A 16,455-nucleotide genomic window follows, 5' to 3' on the forward strand; every position below is an offset into this window, starting at 1 on the left:
GTGTAAACATAAGGCAAAATTCTCACTGAATGTGAATGGATCTATTTAGTGAGAAAAGTGTTTTATTAAGGGCCAGGCACATTTTTACTTGGGGGTAAAAGGAACACTTAAAAATAATCTTAGTTCTCAGGGCAGGCTTCACTTTGATAGCAACAAAAGAAGCTTATTTTTCCTGAGTTGATAGGTTTTGCATTGAGGAAAAAACTTAGTCTTGTCGAGTGATTTCTGTATGCTAGTTCCCAAAGGCAGACTGTTGTGGAGCTACATCTGCTGCTTCTGGGATTGTGCAGCTTAGGCTGTTATTTGTGTAGTGATGGGCTGGTGCCTAATTCTTCTTATAGAACCGTTTACATTGAGGAGATCACTGCTAACCACCAGTGGTGGTTCAGTAACTTTTTTTTTTAATTTAAAATATATTTGTGGTTGACAAATATACTTTCAACCCATTCCTTGTGACAGTTAATCGTTGTAATGCTTTACTCTCCATTTCCTTCTTTTCCCACTTATTCTTTTTCTCCCCTTCTTGAAACAGTGACTAAAATCTCACGTGCCAATAAGTTTGAAAAAACTAACTCCAGATCCTGTATCTAGTCTTCATCAGTGTCTAGGGAAGGATGTAAAGGCAAAAGTTGGTTAGGATTTCCCCATATACTCTGCTACATTCCAGTGTTCTCCAGCTGAGTAATTTCCTGAAATAGAGATTGTGGCTTTATGCTAAGCCTTTTTGTTTATTTTTCAGGATTCCTTTGAAGAACTCTTGATATATTGTTTGAAGTAACATTCCTTCATGTGAAAGAATATATTGACTCTTTATCAGTATATTATACTTATCTGGTTTTACCTTTTATTTTTGATTTTCACTTACTTTCTTTGTAGAAGTATCTGGACTTCAGACTGCTTATCCGTAATTCCTTGAACACCCAAGTATTCTGGCCTTTGCCATTTTCCATTGTGGTGGTACCAAAGCAGTTCTAAACACGTTTCCCCTTTTCCCTCCCTTGCCCTGCCCAGCACATACACTTGTACCACTCTGTGCTGATATGTACTTTGATTTTGGACTCTTTTTGCCTGAAGGAAGGATTTTAATGGTTGTAGCTATTAATATCTCTTATTAGCAGTAGAAGACTGTCAAAACACAGAGTTATTTTTAAGTCAGTTTTTGTATGTGTTAACACTCAGAAGTCCTTTCGTATTATCTGGTTTGTAGTCCTTCCATGTCTTTGAAATAAATTATAGATGAATGTAATGCTCTGAATGAGGTCATATAGATACGATTTAGGTCCTGGCACCTTCTACATGAAGCTAATTATTGCTTGTTTTTCCTTTCTTCTTTTTAGAGTCTTTCATTATACTATAAAGGAGGATTTGAACAGAAAATGAGTAGGCGAGAAGCTAGTCTTATTTTAGGTGTAAGGTAGGTGTGTTGCATTAATGTTTTTGCTTGGTAAGTATTTAATGAAGCAAATGCATGTTGTGAGGATGTGGAATACTCTTGCCAAAATCTTATTTTTTTTTTTAAAAAAAAGACCTCTAATGGCTTACAAACCATTCTAATATTCTGCTTAAGCTAAAAAGCAAACAATAAAATGCTAATAAAACATGCGACGTGTGTTTGGCTTGAAGGCATGGTAACATATTGCAGTAGAGAATTGGTGCCCTAGAAATAATCAGAATAGCACATACTGTGCTAATTAGTACAATCACATGGCCTGATCTCCAGAAAACCCCTTGAGATAAGTAATATTGTGGATTATATTAATAAATGAGGAAAACAAATCAGTTTTGCTCATTTTTTTTGTAAGTCAGTGATATTATTTTTTCTTTCTCCACTCTTTGATTTGTTTTGATTTTAAAAGTTCCTGCATATTCCAGACAAAAATACTTGGAGAGACTTGTCATTTAGAGCAGGTATGGGAAATCATTTCCAGGCTGAGGACTCAGTGGATTTTTCAGTGGATCTTTTAAAACACATTTGGATGGCCAATGGTAGCACACGCTTTAGTGTTTTCTGTAGAGCAGGTGGTGAGTTTGAGGGCTTTTCAGGTGAGAGGAGTATATCTGACCTTAGGTAGTAGATTTCTTCTTTATGGTTTACATCAGTTGTGAATATTAAGATTAAAAAAAAAAAAAAAAAAAAGAGGCTGGCTTTAATTATCCCCAAAAGAAACTATTTCAGATGGTGATAACTGGGATTTAAAATCGTGTTTCGGTGTGCTATTTGTGTTTACATCTAGCATAATGGATATAATGTAGATTAATTTTAAGAAATTATTATAAAATAAAACATTACGTTTATTTGAAATATTTCATGCTTTCACACTAAAGAGGAGATTTATAGGAATGCTCTTCAGAAATATTTCATTTGACCTTTAAGTTGGAGAATGTATTAACGTTTTCACATGACAAGGGCAAATTCAGTGGTATTCGAGTAGCGCGCTGCAGCTTATTAAAGTGTGTTCACAGTGTCAGTGCCTGGACCGAACGCTCCTCATGTAAATGTCTGAAGTTTCATCGCATCTGAAGTCAGACCCTTCTAGTTTTTAATAGCTTGAGTTTGCAGTAGGAGCAGTGGCACTGCTTCATGTGTTTGGACTCAGTCTTGCAAATACCATTCTTCATCAGATTTGAGGAAGGTTCTTCTTAATATTTAAAGGATTGAACCTTTAATTGTATGAAAGCATGGCTAACAAGTTTATAGGAAATTTTCGCATTGTTTAAGAACACTTTTCTAGACCAGTTTCATCTGGCATATAAATGCCACCAAAAGAAAGAAAAAGGCAAGTGAGTTTTAAAGTGTTATGGAAAATACCAGGGTATACAGAAATGTACAAACTAGATCTGTCTAGGCTCTGGTCTTATTATTGTAACACTTGTCCTCAGTATCATCACTTCCAAGTCATGTGAAATTTTGAGGCAAAGCCTTTCTTCGTTATTTCAAGTGCTGAGTATGCATGGGCAGCATAAATAATAAAACCAAGCCATGATAAAGGTGAGCATTTAATGGTAGCTTTTAGATTTGAAATATATTGGCCCATTACACATTCCAAATGTTATTCTCCAATAACTATCTTGTAAGATTGCAAGGGTTTTGGTAGAAACCCTTTTGCACGTGCATGTGCATTATTTGTATTTAAACTGTGTAAAAGGTATCCAAAGCTACAAAGTGCTGTATTGGAAATATTGACTAATTTTAAGTTTTATTGTTCTTGCATTAGTTGTTATGAAGCAGCACTGATTACTGAAATTCAGTATAAACATAGCTGTTAAAATTATTACTATGTACTCTATAGAAGGAGGTGCTGATGGGAGAGATGGGGGAATGTCTGAGATGACATGGGAGGTGAAAATGTTGCCATCTATTTTCTCTAATGTTTGGAAAACACTCCTAACAAAGTATAGCTGTCGGAGTTGGCACAATCCGAAGTGGCATGGCACAGCGCAGCGAGGGGATTCCCGAACCAGGGAAGCTCAGGGGGGAGCGGAACAAGGCGCCAGGGGCCCGCAGCTCACGCGAGAGCGGCTGACAAGATGTGGGTGGAGCCAGGGGGCACCGGCGGTCTGGCCCCCCTCCCTGACTAAAGCAGGCCCTAGGCAGTGCCAGCGAACAGGATGAGCAAACAGGGGGTGGCGCGGCAGCAAGGGCGTGGCATGGCAGTTCGCAAGGGCAGAGTGCGTCAAGGAGGCTGTCGACCCGGGGCATTTGCTGTTCCCAACTCTCAGGGCAACGTGGCCAACACCTGCCTGAGAGTAAAGGCTGTAGCTTCAGCCGAGAGGTCTGCACCGGCTACCCCTGCGGCAGTCGATGCCTCCATGCAGAGGGAGCAGCCAAAGGGAGAGGCTGCGGTACAGACCTTGGGCTGCAGGCAGTGCCTGGACCCTACTCCTGGGGCAGCCCTGACTGCGAAGGTGTGCCCACGTGGAGGAGCTCCTGCAGCAGGTGGCTGAGTTGCAGGAGGCAGTCCGGAGGCTGCGGGACATCAGGGAGGCTGAGAGGGAGGTGGATACTTGGTTCCAGGCACAGTCTGCACCAGAACCGCAGCATCCAGTCAACCAAATCCAGTCAATCAAACCCCCCCGCCACTGACACACAAGGTACGCAAGCAGGCGGAAGATGCCAATGAATGGAAAGTTGCAAGGGCAAGGCGCAGCAGGAGGAAAAAGAAGCTTCCCCAGAACCCCGAACTGCTTTGCTGCTCTGCAGACTGAAAAAGTAAGACCCAGCACCTCGGGGAAGGCACTGGAGCTGTGCCAGGTATGCCAATCGGCTTGCGTGATAACTAGTGCTACCAAGAAAAAGAGACGAGTGGTAGTAGTGGGTGACTCCCTCCTGAGAGGTACGGAGGCACCCATCTGCCGACCTGGTGTGGTCTCTCGGGAGGTATGCTGTCTCCCGGGGGCTTGTATCAGGAATGTCGCCGAGAGAATACCAAGCCTCATACGGCCCACGGACTATTATCCACTACTGGTGTTTCGTGTGGGTGCCAGCAACACAGCCGGCAGCAGCCTGAGAAACATAAAAAGGGATTTCAAGGCTCTGGGTACAACAGTCAAAAACTCTGGGGCGCAGGTGGTCTTCTCATCAATCCTCCCGGTTGAAGGGCAGGGACCTGAAAGGGCCAGACGTATCTGGCAGGTCAGCTCGTGGCTCAGGGAGTGGTGCTACAGCCAGGGCTTTGGGTATCTAGATCATGGGGCGTGCTTTCAGAAGCCCGGGCTGTAGGGTTGGATGGCGTGCACCTAACTGAGAAGGTGAAGAGTGTATTTGGACGAAGACTTGCCAGACTTGTCTGGAGGGCTTTAAACTAGTGTTGCTGGGGGAGGGGGAGCACAGTTCAGCCCACTGCTGTCAGCATGGCGCCAGTGCCAGCACCGAGGGTCCAGAAGCTGAGGAAGGATCTCAGGTATGTGCAAATGAACTTAAACTGCGGTCCAGAAGAACTCCTGTCGCTCCAGCCAGCAAGTTGGCTTTGTCGGGGGCCCAGCTGAAGTGTCTCTATACCAATGCACGCAGCATGGGAAATAAACAGGAAGAGCTGGAGATGCGTGCACGCGAACAGGGCTACGACCTTGCTGGCATCACGGAGACGTGGTGGGACCACTCGTACAGCTGGAGCGTCAGCATGGAGGGGTATAGGCTTTTTAGAAAGGACAGGCAGGGGAGACGAGGAGCGGGTGTTGCTCTCTACGTCAGCAACCAGCTGGAGTGCGTGGAGCTCCGCCTGGGCATGGAGGAGGAGCTGACAGAGAGCTTATGGGTCAAGATTAGAGGACGGGGATGGACAGGGGACGTTATGGTGGGGGTCTGTTACAGGTCACGTGGCCAGGAGGACAGAGCAGATGAGGCACTCTATAGCCAGATAGGAGCAGTCTCACGGTCACAAGCCCTGGTCCTCATGGGCGACTTCAGCCACTGTGACATCTGTTGGAGAGACAACACGGCAGGGCACAGGCGGTCCAGGAGGTTCCTGGAATGCGTGGATGACAACTTCCTCCTGCAGGTGATAGAGGAGCTGACAAGGAGGGGTGCCATGCTCGACCTTGTGCTCACCAACAGGGAGGGACTGGTGGGGGATGTGAAACTGAAGGACAGCCTTGGCTGCAGCAACCACGACACGGTGGAGTTCAAGATCCACGGGGCGGCAGGAAAACTACACGGCAAGTTCTCAGCCCTAGACTTCAGGAAGGCAGACTTTGGCCTCTTCAGGGACCTGATGGGCAAAGTGCCATGGGAGGCAGCCCTGGAGGGAAGAGGGGCCCAGGAAAGTTGGTCGATATTCAAGGAGCACCTCCTCCAAGCTCAGCAGACGTGCATCCCGACAAAGAACAAGTCAGGCAAAAAGTCCAGGAGGCCTGCATGGATGAGCAAGGAGCTCCTGGATCAACTGAAAGTGAAGAGGAAAGCCTATAGAGGGTGGAAGCAGAGACAGGTAGCATGGGAGGACTACAAAGAGGCTGTGCGAGTGGCCAGGGATTGGGTGAGGAAGGCTAAAGCCCTGACAGAATTGAATCTGGCCAGGGATATAAAAAGCAACAAGAAGAGCTTCTATAGGTATGTAGGGGACAAAAGAAAGTCCAAGGAGAATGTAGGCCCGCTCTGGAAGGAAACGGATGTCCTGGTTACCCAGGACATGGAGAAGGCTGAGGTTCTCAATGACTTTTTTTGCCTGTCTTCACCGATAAGGGCTCTTGTCTCACCATCCAAGCTGTGGAAGGTACAAGCAGGGACTGAGAGGATGAAGAACCGCCCACTGTACTCAAAGAGCAGGTTCGGGAACATCTGAGGAACCTGAAGGTGCACAAGTCCATGGGACCTGATGAGATCCATCTGCGGGTCCTGAGGGAACTGGCGGATGAAGTTGCCAAGCCACTGGCCATCATATTTGAGAAACTGTGGCGGTCTGGTGAGGTCCCCGATGACTGGAAGAGAGGGAACATAACCCCAATTTTTAAAAAGGGGAATAAGGAAGACCCAGGTAACTACAGGCCGGTCAGCCTCACCTCTGTGCCTGGCAAGGTCATGGACCAGATTCTCCTGGAAACCATGCTAAGGGACATGGAGAGCAAGGAGGTGGTTGGTGACAGCCAACATGGCTTCACCAAGGGCAGATCGTGTCTGACCAATATGGTGGCCTTCTATGACGGGGTTACAGTATGGGTGGACAAGGGACAAGCAACTGACATCATCTACCTGGACTTGTGCAAATCTTTTGACACTGTCCCGCACGACATCCTTCTCTCTAAACTGGAGAGACATGGGTTTGATGGACGGACCACTCGGTGGATAAGGAGTTGGCTGGATGGCTGAACTCAGAGAGTGGTGGTCAACAGCTCGATGTCCAAGTGGAGACTGGTCACGAGTGGCGTCCCTCAGGGGTCCGTGTTGGGCCTGGCCCTGTTCAACATCTTTGTCGGCGACATGGACAGTGGGATAGAGTGCACCCTCAGCAAGTTCGCCGATGACACCAAGCTGTGTGGTGCCGTCGACACGCTGGAGGGGAGGGATGCCATCCAGAGGGACCTTGACAGGCTGGAGAGGTGGGCCCATGCCAGCCTCATGAAGTTCCACCAGGCCAAGTGCAAGGTCCTGCACCTGGGTCGTGGCAATCCCAGGCACAAATACAGGCTGGGCGGGGAATGGATTGAGAGCAGCCCTGAGGAGAAGGACTTGGGAGTGCTGGTGGACGAGAAGCTCAACATGAGCTGGCAATGTGCCCTCGCGGCCCAGAAGGCCAACTGCATCCTGGGCTGCATCAAGAGGAGCATGGCCAGCAGGTCGAGGGAGGTGATTCTCCCCCTCTACTCTGCCCTGGTGAGACCCCACCTGGAGTACTGTGTCCAGTTCTGGAGCCCCCAACATAAGAAGGACATGGACCAGCTGGAGAAGGTCCAGAGGAGGGCCACGAAGATGATAAGAGGGCTGGAGCACCTTTCCTATGAGGACATGCTGAGAGTTGGGGCTGTTCAGCCTGGAGAAGAGGAGGCTCCGGGGAGACCTTATAGCAGTCTTCCCAGTATCTAAAGGGGGCGTACAGGAAAGATGGGGGCCCTGTTGCAATAGGACAAGGCATAATGGTTTTAAAATAGAGGGAGGTAGATTTAGATTGGATAGGAAAAAAAAAATTATACTGAGAGTTGTAGAACACTGGCACAGGTTGCCCAGAGAGGTGGTGGAGGCCCCATCCCTGGAAACATTCGAGGCCAGGTTGGATGAGGCTCTGAGCAACCTGATCTATTCGGGGATGTCCCTGCTTCTTGCAGGGGGGTTGGACTAGATGACCTTTGAAGGTCCCTTCCAACACAAACTGTTCTATGATTCTGTAAGTATAATGGTTGACAACTGTCAAATCCCTAATGCTGAACTTCTGAAGTTAGAAAGTATGTCTGAAACTCTTAAGTTAAAATTCTATATAAAAATGAATAAAAATTTCTGTATTGTACCATTTTTTCCATGAAAGACTATGCATATTTTTTCTTTCCTAGGAAATATTTAATTGTTTGTTAATGTACAATATATATATGCATTAATTAAAAATTTTTACATCATTATTTTTAAAACATAAATGGCATAACAAAAAAATTAGGCTGTTACCTTAAAAAATACTATCGTGTATTGTGTAAGTGTGCAAACACAAATGTATTTAAGGTTTAATCATTGTGGCTTGGGGTTTTTTTAATAATTTATTTGATTTTATTTTTAAATATAGCTTACTGCACAGGTATGTTGTATGATCGTAAGACCAGTCATGCTGGGAGAGACCTCAAGAGGTCTGTAGTGGTACCTGCTGCTCAAAGCAGGGCTACCACTGGGGTCAGAGCATGTTGCTCAGGACTTTATCCAGTAGGTCATGAAACACTCCCAAGGATGGAGAATGCACATCCTCTCTGGGCAACCTGTGTCACATTCCAAAGAATTATTTCCAGCCCACACCATCCTTTTCAATTTTTACTTTTTTCTTTCACCCTTCCACCATGCATGACTCCACATGACTGTGGAGAGCTTGGACCCATATTCTTTATGACCTTCCTGTAGATGCTGGGGAGGCTGTTGTGATGTCCCCCACCAGCCCTCTCTTCTTCAGGCTGAATAAGCCCCACTCCCTCAGCCTCTCACACAGTCAGTGTGCTCCAGCCCCCAATGCTTGTGATGGCCTTTGGCCAACTGCAGCAGGTCCAGCAAAGGCCAATGTCTTTCCCGTACAATGCCCCAAACCTGGATGCAGCAGCTAGATGTGGTTGGCCGAGGAGAGGGGAACAGCTGTTTCTGTCCACCTAGTGACCATGCTCCTGTTCATACAGCCTGGGAGGCTGTTGTCCTTCTCTGCTGCCATGGCACACTGCTGGCTTGTGTTCTTGTGGTGCTCCAGGTCCCTTTGAGCAGAGCTGCTCCCCAGCCCTGCAGTCCCCAGCCTGTGGCATGGTGAGGGACTCTTCCTTCCCAGGCACTGGGCTCTGCATCTGTCCTTGTTGAATTTCACGAAGGATTCTGGTCACCCCATTCCTGCAGCCTCTCCAGGTCCTTCTGAAAGTCAGCCAGTTATATTATTAAACAACAGCTTTATAACTAAAATATAAATTATTGTCATTTTTAGCTGTCTGATAACAAATAATTTAATTTTTGTATTTATATAGCTCAAGACCTTTCACCCTCTGTTTAATTCTTACTTTCTGGGTTACTTTCCGTTCCATTAGAGTATTCTTTTCTTATGCAGTTCTATGAACTATTTCTGCAACATACCCTAATTTCCTTGTGACAGAATAATAATTAGACGTTGTTTACCTCAGGAATGTAGTTAGGCTGATACCTTGCATTCAAACTATATCTACAAAAAGATTAATTAATTGAATCATCACTGATTAAGAAGTCCCCTGAAGTGGAAAAGTGCTTCATTTCTCTATGCTAACAAATGATGAAAAACTAAACACTCAAACTGTCCTTTTGCATACGATAGCCTTACTGTGTTGGCGTACTGCATCCATAAGTGGTTATTTGTCTGGTAAGGTACATGTTTAATTTAGGCCAAGTACATATTTTATGTTTCTGTCATTGAAGGAAATAACATTATGTAGTGCTTATAAATCAGCATGTCCCTGAATGTAACACATTGAACAGTTTTGTAAAAATAACAAATACAGATTATTTTTTTTTAGGCCCTAGCAGAAAGAAGAGTTATTTATAGTAGCTATAAAAATATTTACACTAGAACAAAATGTGATAATATTAAATATTTGTTGTTTTGTCACTAGTTGTATAAATACCTATTTTCTAGGAGGAAAAAAAATCTGTTTTCTGTATTTAATGATAAGAATAACCAGCTAGATACACCCTAAAGCTGCTGTGTTTTTTCCTTTTTCTTTTTTTTTTTTTCCTGAAATTGGTTATTTTAAATTAGTGGATGTATTACATTTAAAAAAAAACCACCAAACAAATGTGGAAGATATTTGTACGTGTCAAATACACACTGATTTTTAAAAAGCCTGTGTCTTACATGCCTTTATTGTTACTTTCTCAGAGGTGCAGTTTTATGTTTTGTCCACAAGATGGTGAAAATCTCAAGTTTTAATTATTTTTGAAAGTAGTATAAACTGTTAATTTACAGCCTGAGTGCAGTGGCATTTATGGTAAGCACCTACATTTATTTTTGCAGTCCATCTGCTGGCAAGGCCAAAATCAGAACAGCCCATAGAAGAATCATGATCTTGAATCATCCTGATAAAGGTAAATATTACTTTTCTTAACCAGTGCTGGAAAGGAAGAGTCTTAAATGGGGTCCTTTAGTTTTACTGATTGAGTAAATAACCACACTGAGTGCAAATGTATGTTATTTATTTATAGAGTTGAGCTTCTGTGTGTCTTCTCTTGGATGAACTAGGCTTTATGAACCACAGTTTTACCCGTCTTTCTTTCATGTTGTTTTCTAGACTTGTGCTGCTTCCGTTAAAAGTCTGAGCTTGGGGACCAGTCTTCCACAGTTTAAAAAAACTTATTCAAAAATAAGATAAAATTAGCTATAACATTTTTACATTAAACTGACACTCCTGTTTTGAACTGAGATGGACTAGTCACATATATGAAAGTAACTTTATGTGGAGAAATATTCTGCAGTCACTAAATACACAATTGATGAATTTCAGACTTCCTAGAATTCACCTGGAAAAAATGTGAAGCTGGGCACTGTTGCTTTACTGGCCAGGTTTTTAATGTAAATTTATCTTACAGAAAGGCTATTATTATAACTTTAACTACACTACAGCTGGTTGAGAAAGAAAGCCCATATGTTCATTGCTGTTTCTACTTTAAAATAACAGATGGTGAAGAGCTACACTGTATTTCGGAAGTCAAAAGGGGAAATTGAAGGGTTTTTGTATCTTTTTGACAGAATTACAGGGCTCCCTGCCAGCACCCCATTTTAAGAAAATGAAAAAATAACTGTGACCACTGGCCATGAGGAGTGTTTAGTCAATGCTTTTCTTTGCTGTCTTCACCCCTCAGTTTAATTCTAAAGTTGTCCTGCTTATTCGATTTCACACTTTCTTTTTTTACACTTGTTCTAAAGTATAAGCTGCACAGATATAGAAAAAAAATTCTTTTCTGCATTTCTAATATATTAAGATGGTCAAAGGCCTCTTAACCACTAGAGTACCTACTAGGTCAATATTTTTTATAATGAACTTCTAAGTTTTTTGTAGCAGTACTTAGAGATGTGAGCCGGAACCGTGAATCTCTGTGTGGATGTTGAGTAGACCTAAAGAGGCAGTTCCCGTTACGAAGATCGTACATTTTAACGACCCGCTCTTACAGCTGTAATGCACCTGCAGCTGGGCACGGTGTAGATTTGGATGGATATAGTGAGCCCTCCTGTGTGCTATTAAGATGGAGCGTTTTCTCAGTAGGAACACCAGTTGAAGGGATTTGTGCCTCTGTGCTGCCCCTGCGGCTCTTCTGGCATGGCCATGGATAAAAACCTTGTGTAATGTCTTCAGCTGCAGAGCAAGGGCCTGGAGTAATCTTGAACATGTGGCATCACAGAGAGACTCGTTTGCTTATGTGTATATCTTGATTTCTTCTGGCTGTGGGTAGCACAGATGTGCTTTTAAAATATTACTCAACATTAGGATGTTCTTTTAAAATAATATTTTACCAGCTGGAGTTGATAGAAGAAAGGGCAATGATTTCAGATTTTTGAAGTTACATATGTTATCTGACATCCAAAATGTTGAAGAGAGAATTATTACAAATAAATAAGAAATATATAGATGTTTGCATAATAACATCCCCAGTGAGCAATACTAAAACGGTTGCTTATTAACCTTTACAGTTCAGTTTTAAAGTGTTTTTATATTGATACATTGTGTGTTAATTTGTCAGTTACTAGTTTTATGAAAGAATACTTGATCATAAAAAAAAAGGAAGAGAGAAGCCTTTTGGACCTGCCCTAATTATAAACAAACACTTAGGCAATCATGAGATCAGATTTTCTCTTGGAGGGCTACAAAATTAATATGACACTTAAGAATGTAAATGTAGTGAAAACACTTTGATCAGATTTGAATTTATTTTAAGATCCGGTACTCTAGACATGTAGAGAATCAACGCACATTTGAAAATTACTTGGAATACATTGTTTATGGCAGTTTGTAGTCTTTACTGTTTGTTTGATCCTCTTGTCTACTCTTTGAAAGAAGTAGTACTCAATGTAGTAAATCCTATTCCTGGCTAAAAAGCCAATAGGTTTAAATATGAAAAAAAAAAAATAATCATTTCCCAGTAGCCAATTTGCTACCCTTTTCCTGCCCTGCCTCACTTTCCTCCAGTGTGTTTTATCTATTAGGACTACATTCAAACAAAACCAAAACATGAACAAGAGAACTTCATTACTTTTTCCAGTTATTTTATTACACCATGAAATGACTTTACAATGATTTGGATTCTGCAGGAGTGTCCTAAAGAAGTCTTTAAGCAAGCCTTCCCTTTTGGTCTTTATTTACATGTGTCTACAACTGGTTCTGCATCATTCTATCATTATCTTTTCTGATAAATAGAATATAATAGAATTAATGAAATGATGAATGAAAAATTATGTTTGAACAGATGCCTTGGAAAAGGCTGTTCACTGCACAGTACTGTTGGAATCATGTTTTCATATAAAAAATACAGGTGTGTTACAGTAAGAGGTAAGTTACTGATACAGACCTTGTAATGTTGGTTTTGGTGACTGTAGGCAGATGGTTGGCACTCAAGGGGAAAGTAAAAAAGAAAACAAACACAAAAAGATCACCGAACTGTAATCGGATTGTTAGATGAAGCGTAAAGCAATGACAGTGCTCAGAACTAGAAGTTAGAAGGCGTACCATGCTTAACTAGCCTTAATGGGATGGTTTCTGCCTGGTAGTTCTGGGCATCAGGAGAGGCTTGGGGGGTGCGTGTGTGTGCATGGGCATGCACTTAATGATTTTTTGTCAAAATTATTTATAAAATTTTGCCTTTTAGGTTTTGGGGTGGATGGAAATAATAGCTATTAGCTTTGGATGAATGTTCAAGACAGCTGACCTTGCATACGTTTGCAGCAGCATTGCACTGCAAATCTAAATCACACTGATGTAAAGTGATTTCACATTTCAGTCTTCTCTCTGAGACAAATTGTTCAGGGTTATTCTTCAGTGACTTCAGTTTTGATTACATTTCTCATGTTTCCTTATTGATTAGTTTACTTCGTATCAATGTCATTTTTTAAGCAGCTGTATGAAAAGGATCTATTTAGGAAACGGAAGCTAATAAAAGTGAGTAATAAAGGGATGCTGCAAGTGAAGTAGTTTGGTACTTAATACTGATGTGTAAATGGTATTCCTTTCCCCTTTTTCTTCTCAGGTGGATCCCCTTACTTAGCAACAAAAATAAATGAAGCGAAAGATTTGTTGGAATCCAGTGCCAAAAACTGAAATCCGAAGCCTTGGGTCATAGAAGGTTCAGCAGATACATTGTGTAACAGCTTTTGTACCTACTTACTCTGCACAGTTTCTTAACTCTGCGTTGGTTGTTCCTATTTATTGTTATAATTAAAAGTTTAACATTATTTAAAAGCAAACTGTAATCTTTTACATTGATGTAAAATTATGTACAGTTTTGCTCCTGTGAGGAGCAGGAAGTTGAACTTGATGATCCTTATAGGTCCCTTCCAACTTGAGATATTCTGTGATTCTGTGCTTCACTTCTAGTGTATTTTTACTGAATTATGATCCACTACAAGCTTTGAAAATGTTCTCTTACTGTCTGTTTTTCTTTAGAAGTAGCTGTTTCTTTCATTAAACTTTTGAAGGTTTTTAAAATTGAAAAAAATAAATAGTCTTAAATATAGGGCTGTTTTTCTTCATTGATGAAGACTTGACCATCGTCAGAAAATCTGTGACGGTGTATTGAGTCACAGGAAGTATGGCAGACCCCGTATGGCAACTTTTCAGCATCAGCTTACGCTTGAATCTGTTCATTTGTGAAACAGTAGGGTTTATTCGTGACTGCAGTTTGAGAGGTGCAGCTTGGAACAAAATAACTAACTGGACTACAGACTGCAGTAACCCTTTTGCTGGTTATGTGAGGTTTGGAGATATGAGAAAAAAGTCTTGGCTTTGCTCAGTTCTTTTGCATATTAAAAGATCTCTGAAGCTGCCAAATAATTATTTGGACATGCTTTTACTTCAAGTCACAGAGTACATTTACTCTGTAGCAGCTGGGGTGGTGCAGGGATAGTGGAGAAGGTAGGTCCATGTAGCATGGAGTTCAGAGGGGTTTTATAGGCTGCGGTTCTCTAGGTCAGTCCAGTCATGTCAGCCTGGTTTAGGACTGATTTAGCAGGGAAGAAACAGGGCTGTACCCCTGATGACAGTCACTTTGCTTATGACTCTGGGTGGACTTACTAGGTTAGTTCTCCAGTAGTTCTCACATCTCTGCATCATGCTTCATTTCGTGAAGTATCATACACACCTCCTTGTGTAGGTAGCACCCTAGCAACCTAGTGCTGGCTTCAGGGAATACTGAAGCCATTGGTCTCTGACTTTTAAGAGAACAAGTTTTGGGGCACCTGGCTGCTGCAAATTCCTACCAGTAAGATGGCTGCAGATGAATTAACTCTCCTAAGAGGAAGATGATGAGATGAGACAGTCTAGTAGATTCATTGCAAGACTGAAAAACTTTCTAGTATCCATTCAAACTTGTATCATTTGAGGTACAACAAACAACTTGCTGAAGTGCTACAAATGTAAAATTTAGATATCCCGTTGCCTAGGTTATTTAGCGAGAGGAAAGTGGCTAAGAGCAGTTAAATAATTAAATAATATGACCTTGTATTATCCACCAGAACGTGCATTTGTTTATCGTCCAGTGGTGGATGTCCAGATGGACTTTTTTCTTGAAGAAAGAATATGATTTTTTTTTTTTTAATCAGGTTCCTCCCACTTTGTCACAATTCACTTACTTTCATTAAAGAGAGATGAAAAAAGTTTGAGTTGACCCTGAAAGAAGATACTAACTTCAGGTAATTTAGAGACTTCTTGACAATTAGAGCAGCAAGACGTATGACACAACTTGACTGGATAAAGCTAAAAAGGCTGCAGGGAAAAACCTGCCTGGGAATGGGCATACACTATACGAGTACTACACTGATGTCATTTAACTAATGCTCCAATACAAGTAACTTTAATTTAAAGATAATGGACTTTATTCCTATGCAGTAGCCTTCACTGGTTTTTTTTGTTAAAGGAGTAGCCACAGATTAGTGCACACTTAAGGTTAGTTATTTCTTTTACTGGTGTATCAGTATGTATTAGCAAAAAATAAAATCAAATCAGGAAGGTTTTCATTTTGAGAGGAGAGAAGTGAGATGGTGGGGTTGTTCCTAATTTTCATAAGTGGAGTCTGTAAGTGATGCAAGTTATTGTTCAAAAGCAAAATTGGTGTTTATAGTAGCTAGCAAAAGCATTCCCTCTAATGATTTTGAACTGACTAGCTATTGTTTTTGTATGATTGCTGGTTTTTTTTCCTCTGAGTAAAATGAGGTTTAAAGAGCTATTCTAAAGTAGCAGTTGAAACAAATGCATTAAAGATGGCTAATCTTGTTCTATTCTTAAAAATTAACTTCCCATGTCTTTGCAGGAAGTATGTTTTTTAGTTTTGTCAGATTATGTTGTTGATCATTTTCTTCCTGATCTAATTATTTATATCTAATTATTTTGGAAGAAACACTTTTTTTTCTGGCTTTCAGTTAAGGGAAAGATTGTCCTTTTTAATGAAAATCTATAAAACCAAGTTCTGGTTCTGCTTTCTCCCTCTTTTCAGAGCAAATTACTGACTGATTAACAAATTGGACAAATTAACACATTAAAAAATTCAACAAATTAACTTTGGCCAGCTTTATCTCTGGAAAATCTTGTAAAATGAGTGAAACTAATGAATAGCAGTTGTGAAAGCATCATTGTATGTCCAGTGCCATAATGTCACACACATAATAGCATAAGTGTGTATCTGTGGAGGGAACTGATTTTTTTTTTTTTTTTTTTGTCTGTTTACTAGCAAAGCTTGCTTTATTTACTAAATGATATTTGGAAGGATGAAGATAGGACAGTGAAAGGAAAGATGTAGTCAAGCAAATTCTGTAAAGACTGCTCAATTTGTTGTTGATTGCCAGAGTTGCCGGCTAAAGAATGTCTCTGGAAGTGGCCTTGCAGAACAACACCTGGTTTGTTTTTTGACTGGACTAGGAAGAACGGGATACTACCGTTTTTAATAGCATAGCCTGTTAATTTAACCTTATAAATATTCAGCCCCTTGAGACTGCCTTCCTTTCTTCTCAGATGCAGAAGGTTTTTGTTTTTGTTTTGTGTAAGAAAACTCCATAGAGATTGATTTATTCTGGTGCAGTTTCTGTCCATCCATAACACCAGCAATAAACAAAGTAATTTTTTTGT

At 41.5% G+C, this 16,455-nt stretch overlaps 1 protein-coding gene across 1 annotated transcript in view; it reads left to right on the forward strand.

Annotated features, from left to right (window-relative positions):
- DNAJC15 (DnaJ heat shock protein family (Hsp40) member C15) overlaps window positions 1-15,796 on the forward strand; it is a 31,376-nt gene extending 15,580 nt beyond the window's left edge. Inside the window, exons 4-7 of the mRNA XM_086771810.1 lie at window positions 1,338-1,414; window positions 10,146-10,216; window positions 13,367-13,888; window positions 14,557-15,796. Coding sequence (XP_086627936.1) covers window positions 1,338-1,414; window positions 10,146-10,216; window positions 13,367-13,437 — 219 coding nt within the window. The 3' untranslated portion in view covers window positions 13,438-13,888; window positions 14,557-15,796. The remainder of the gene's footprint in view (window positions 1-1,337; window positions 1,415-10,145; window positions 10,217-13,366; window positions 13,889-14,556) is intronic.
- Window positions 15,797-16,455: the final 659 nt, after the last annotated feature.

This window comes from Chlamydotis macqueenii, chromosome 1 (assembly GCF_036417535.1).
Source record: "Chlamydotis macqueenii isolate bChlMac1 chromosome 1, bChlMac1.mat, whole genome shotgun sequence".
Lineage (NCBI taxonomy): Eukaryota > Metazoa > Chordata > Aves > Otidiformes > Otididae > Chlamydotis > Chlamydotis macqueenii.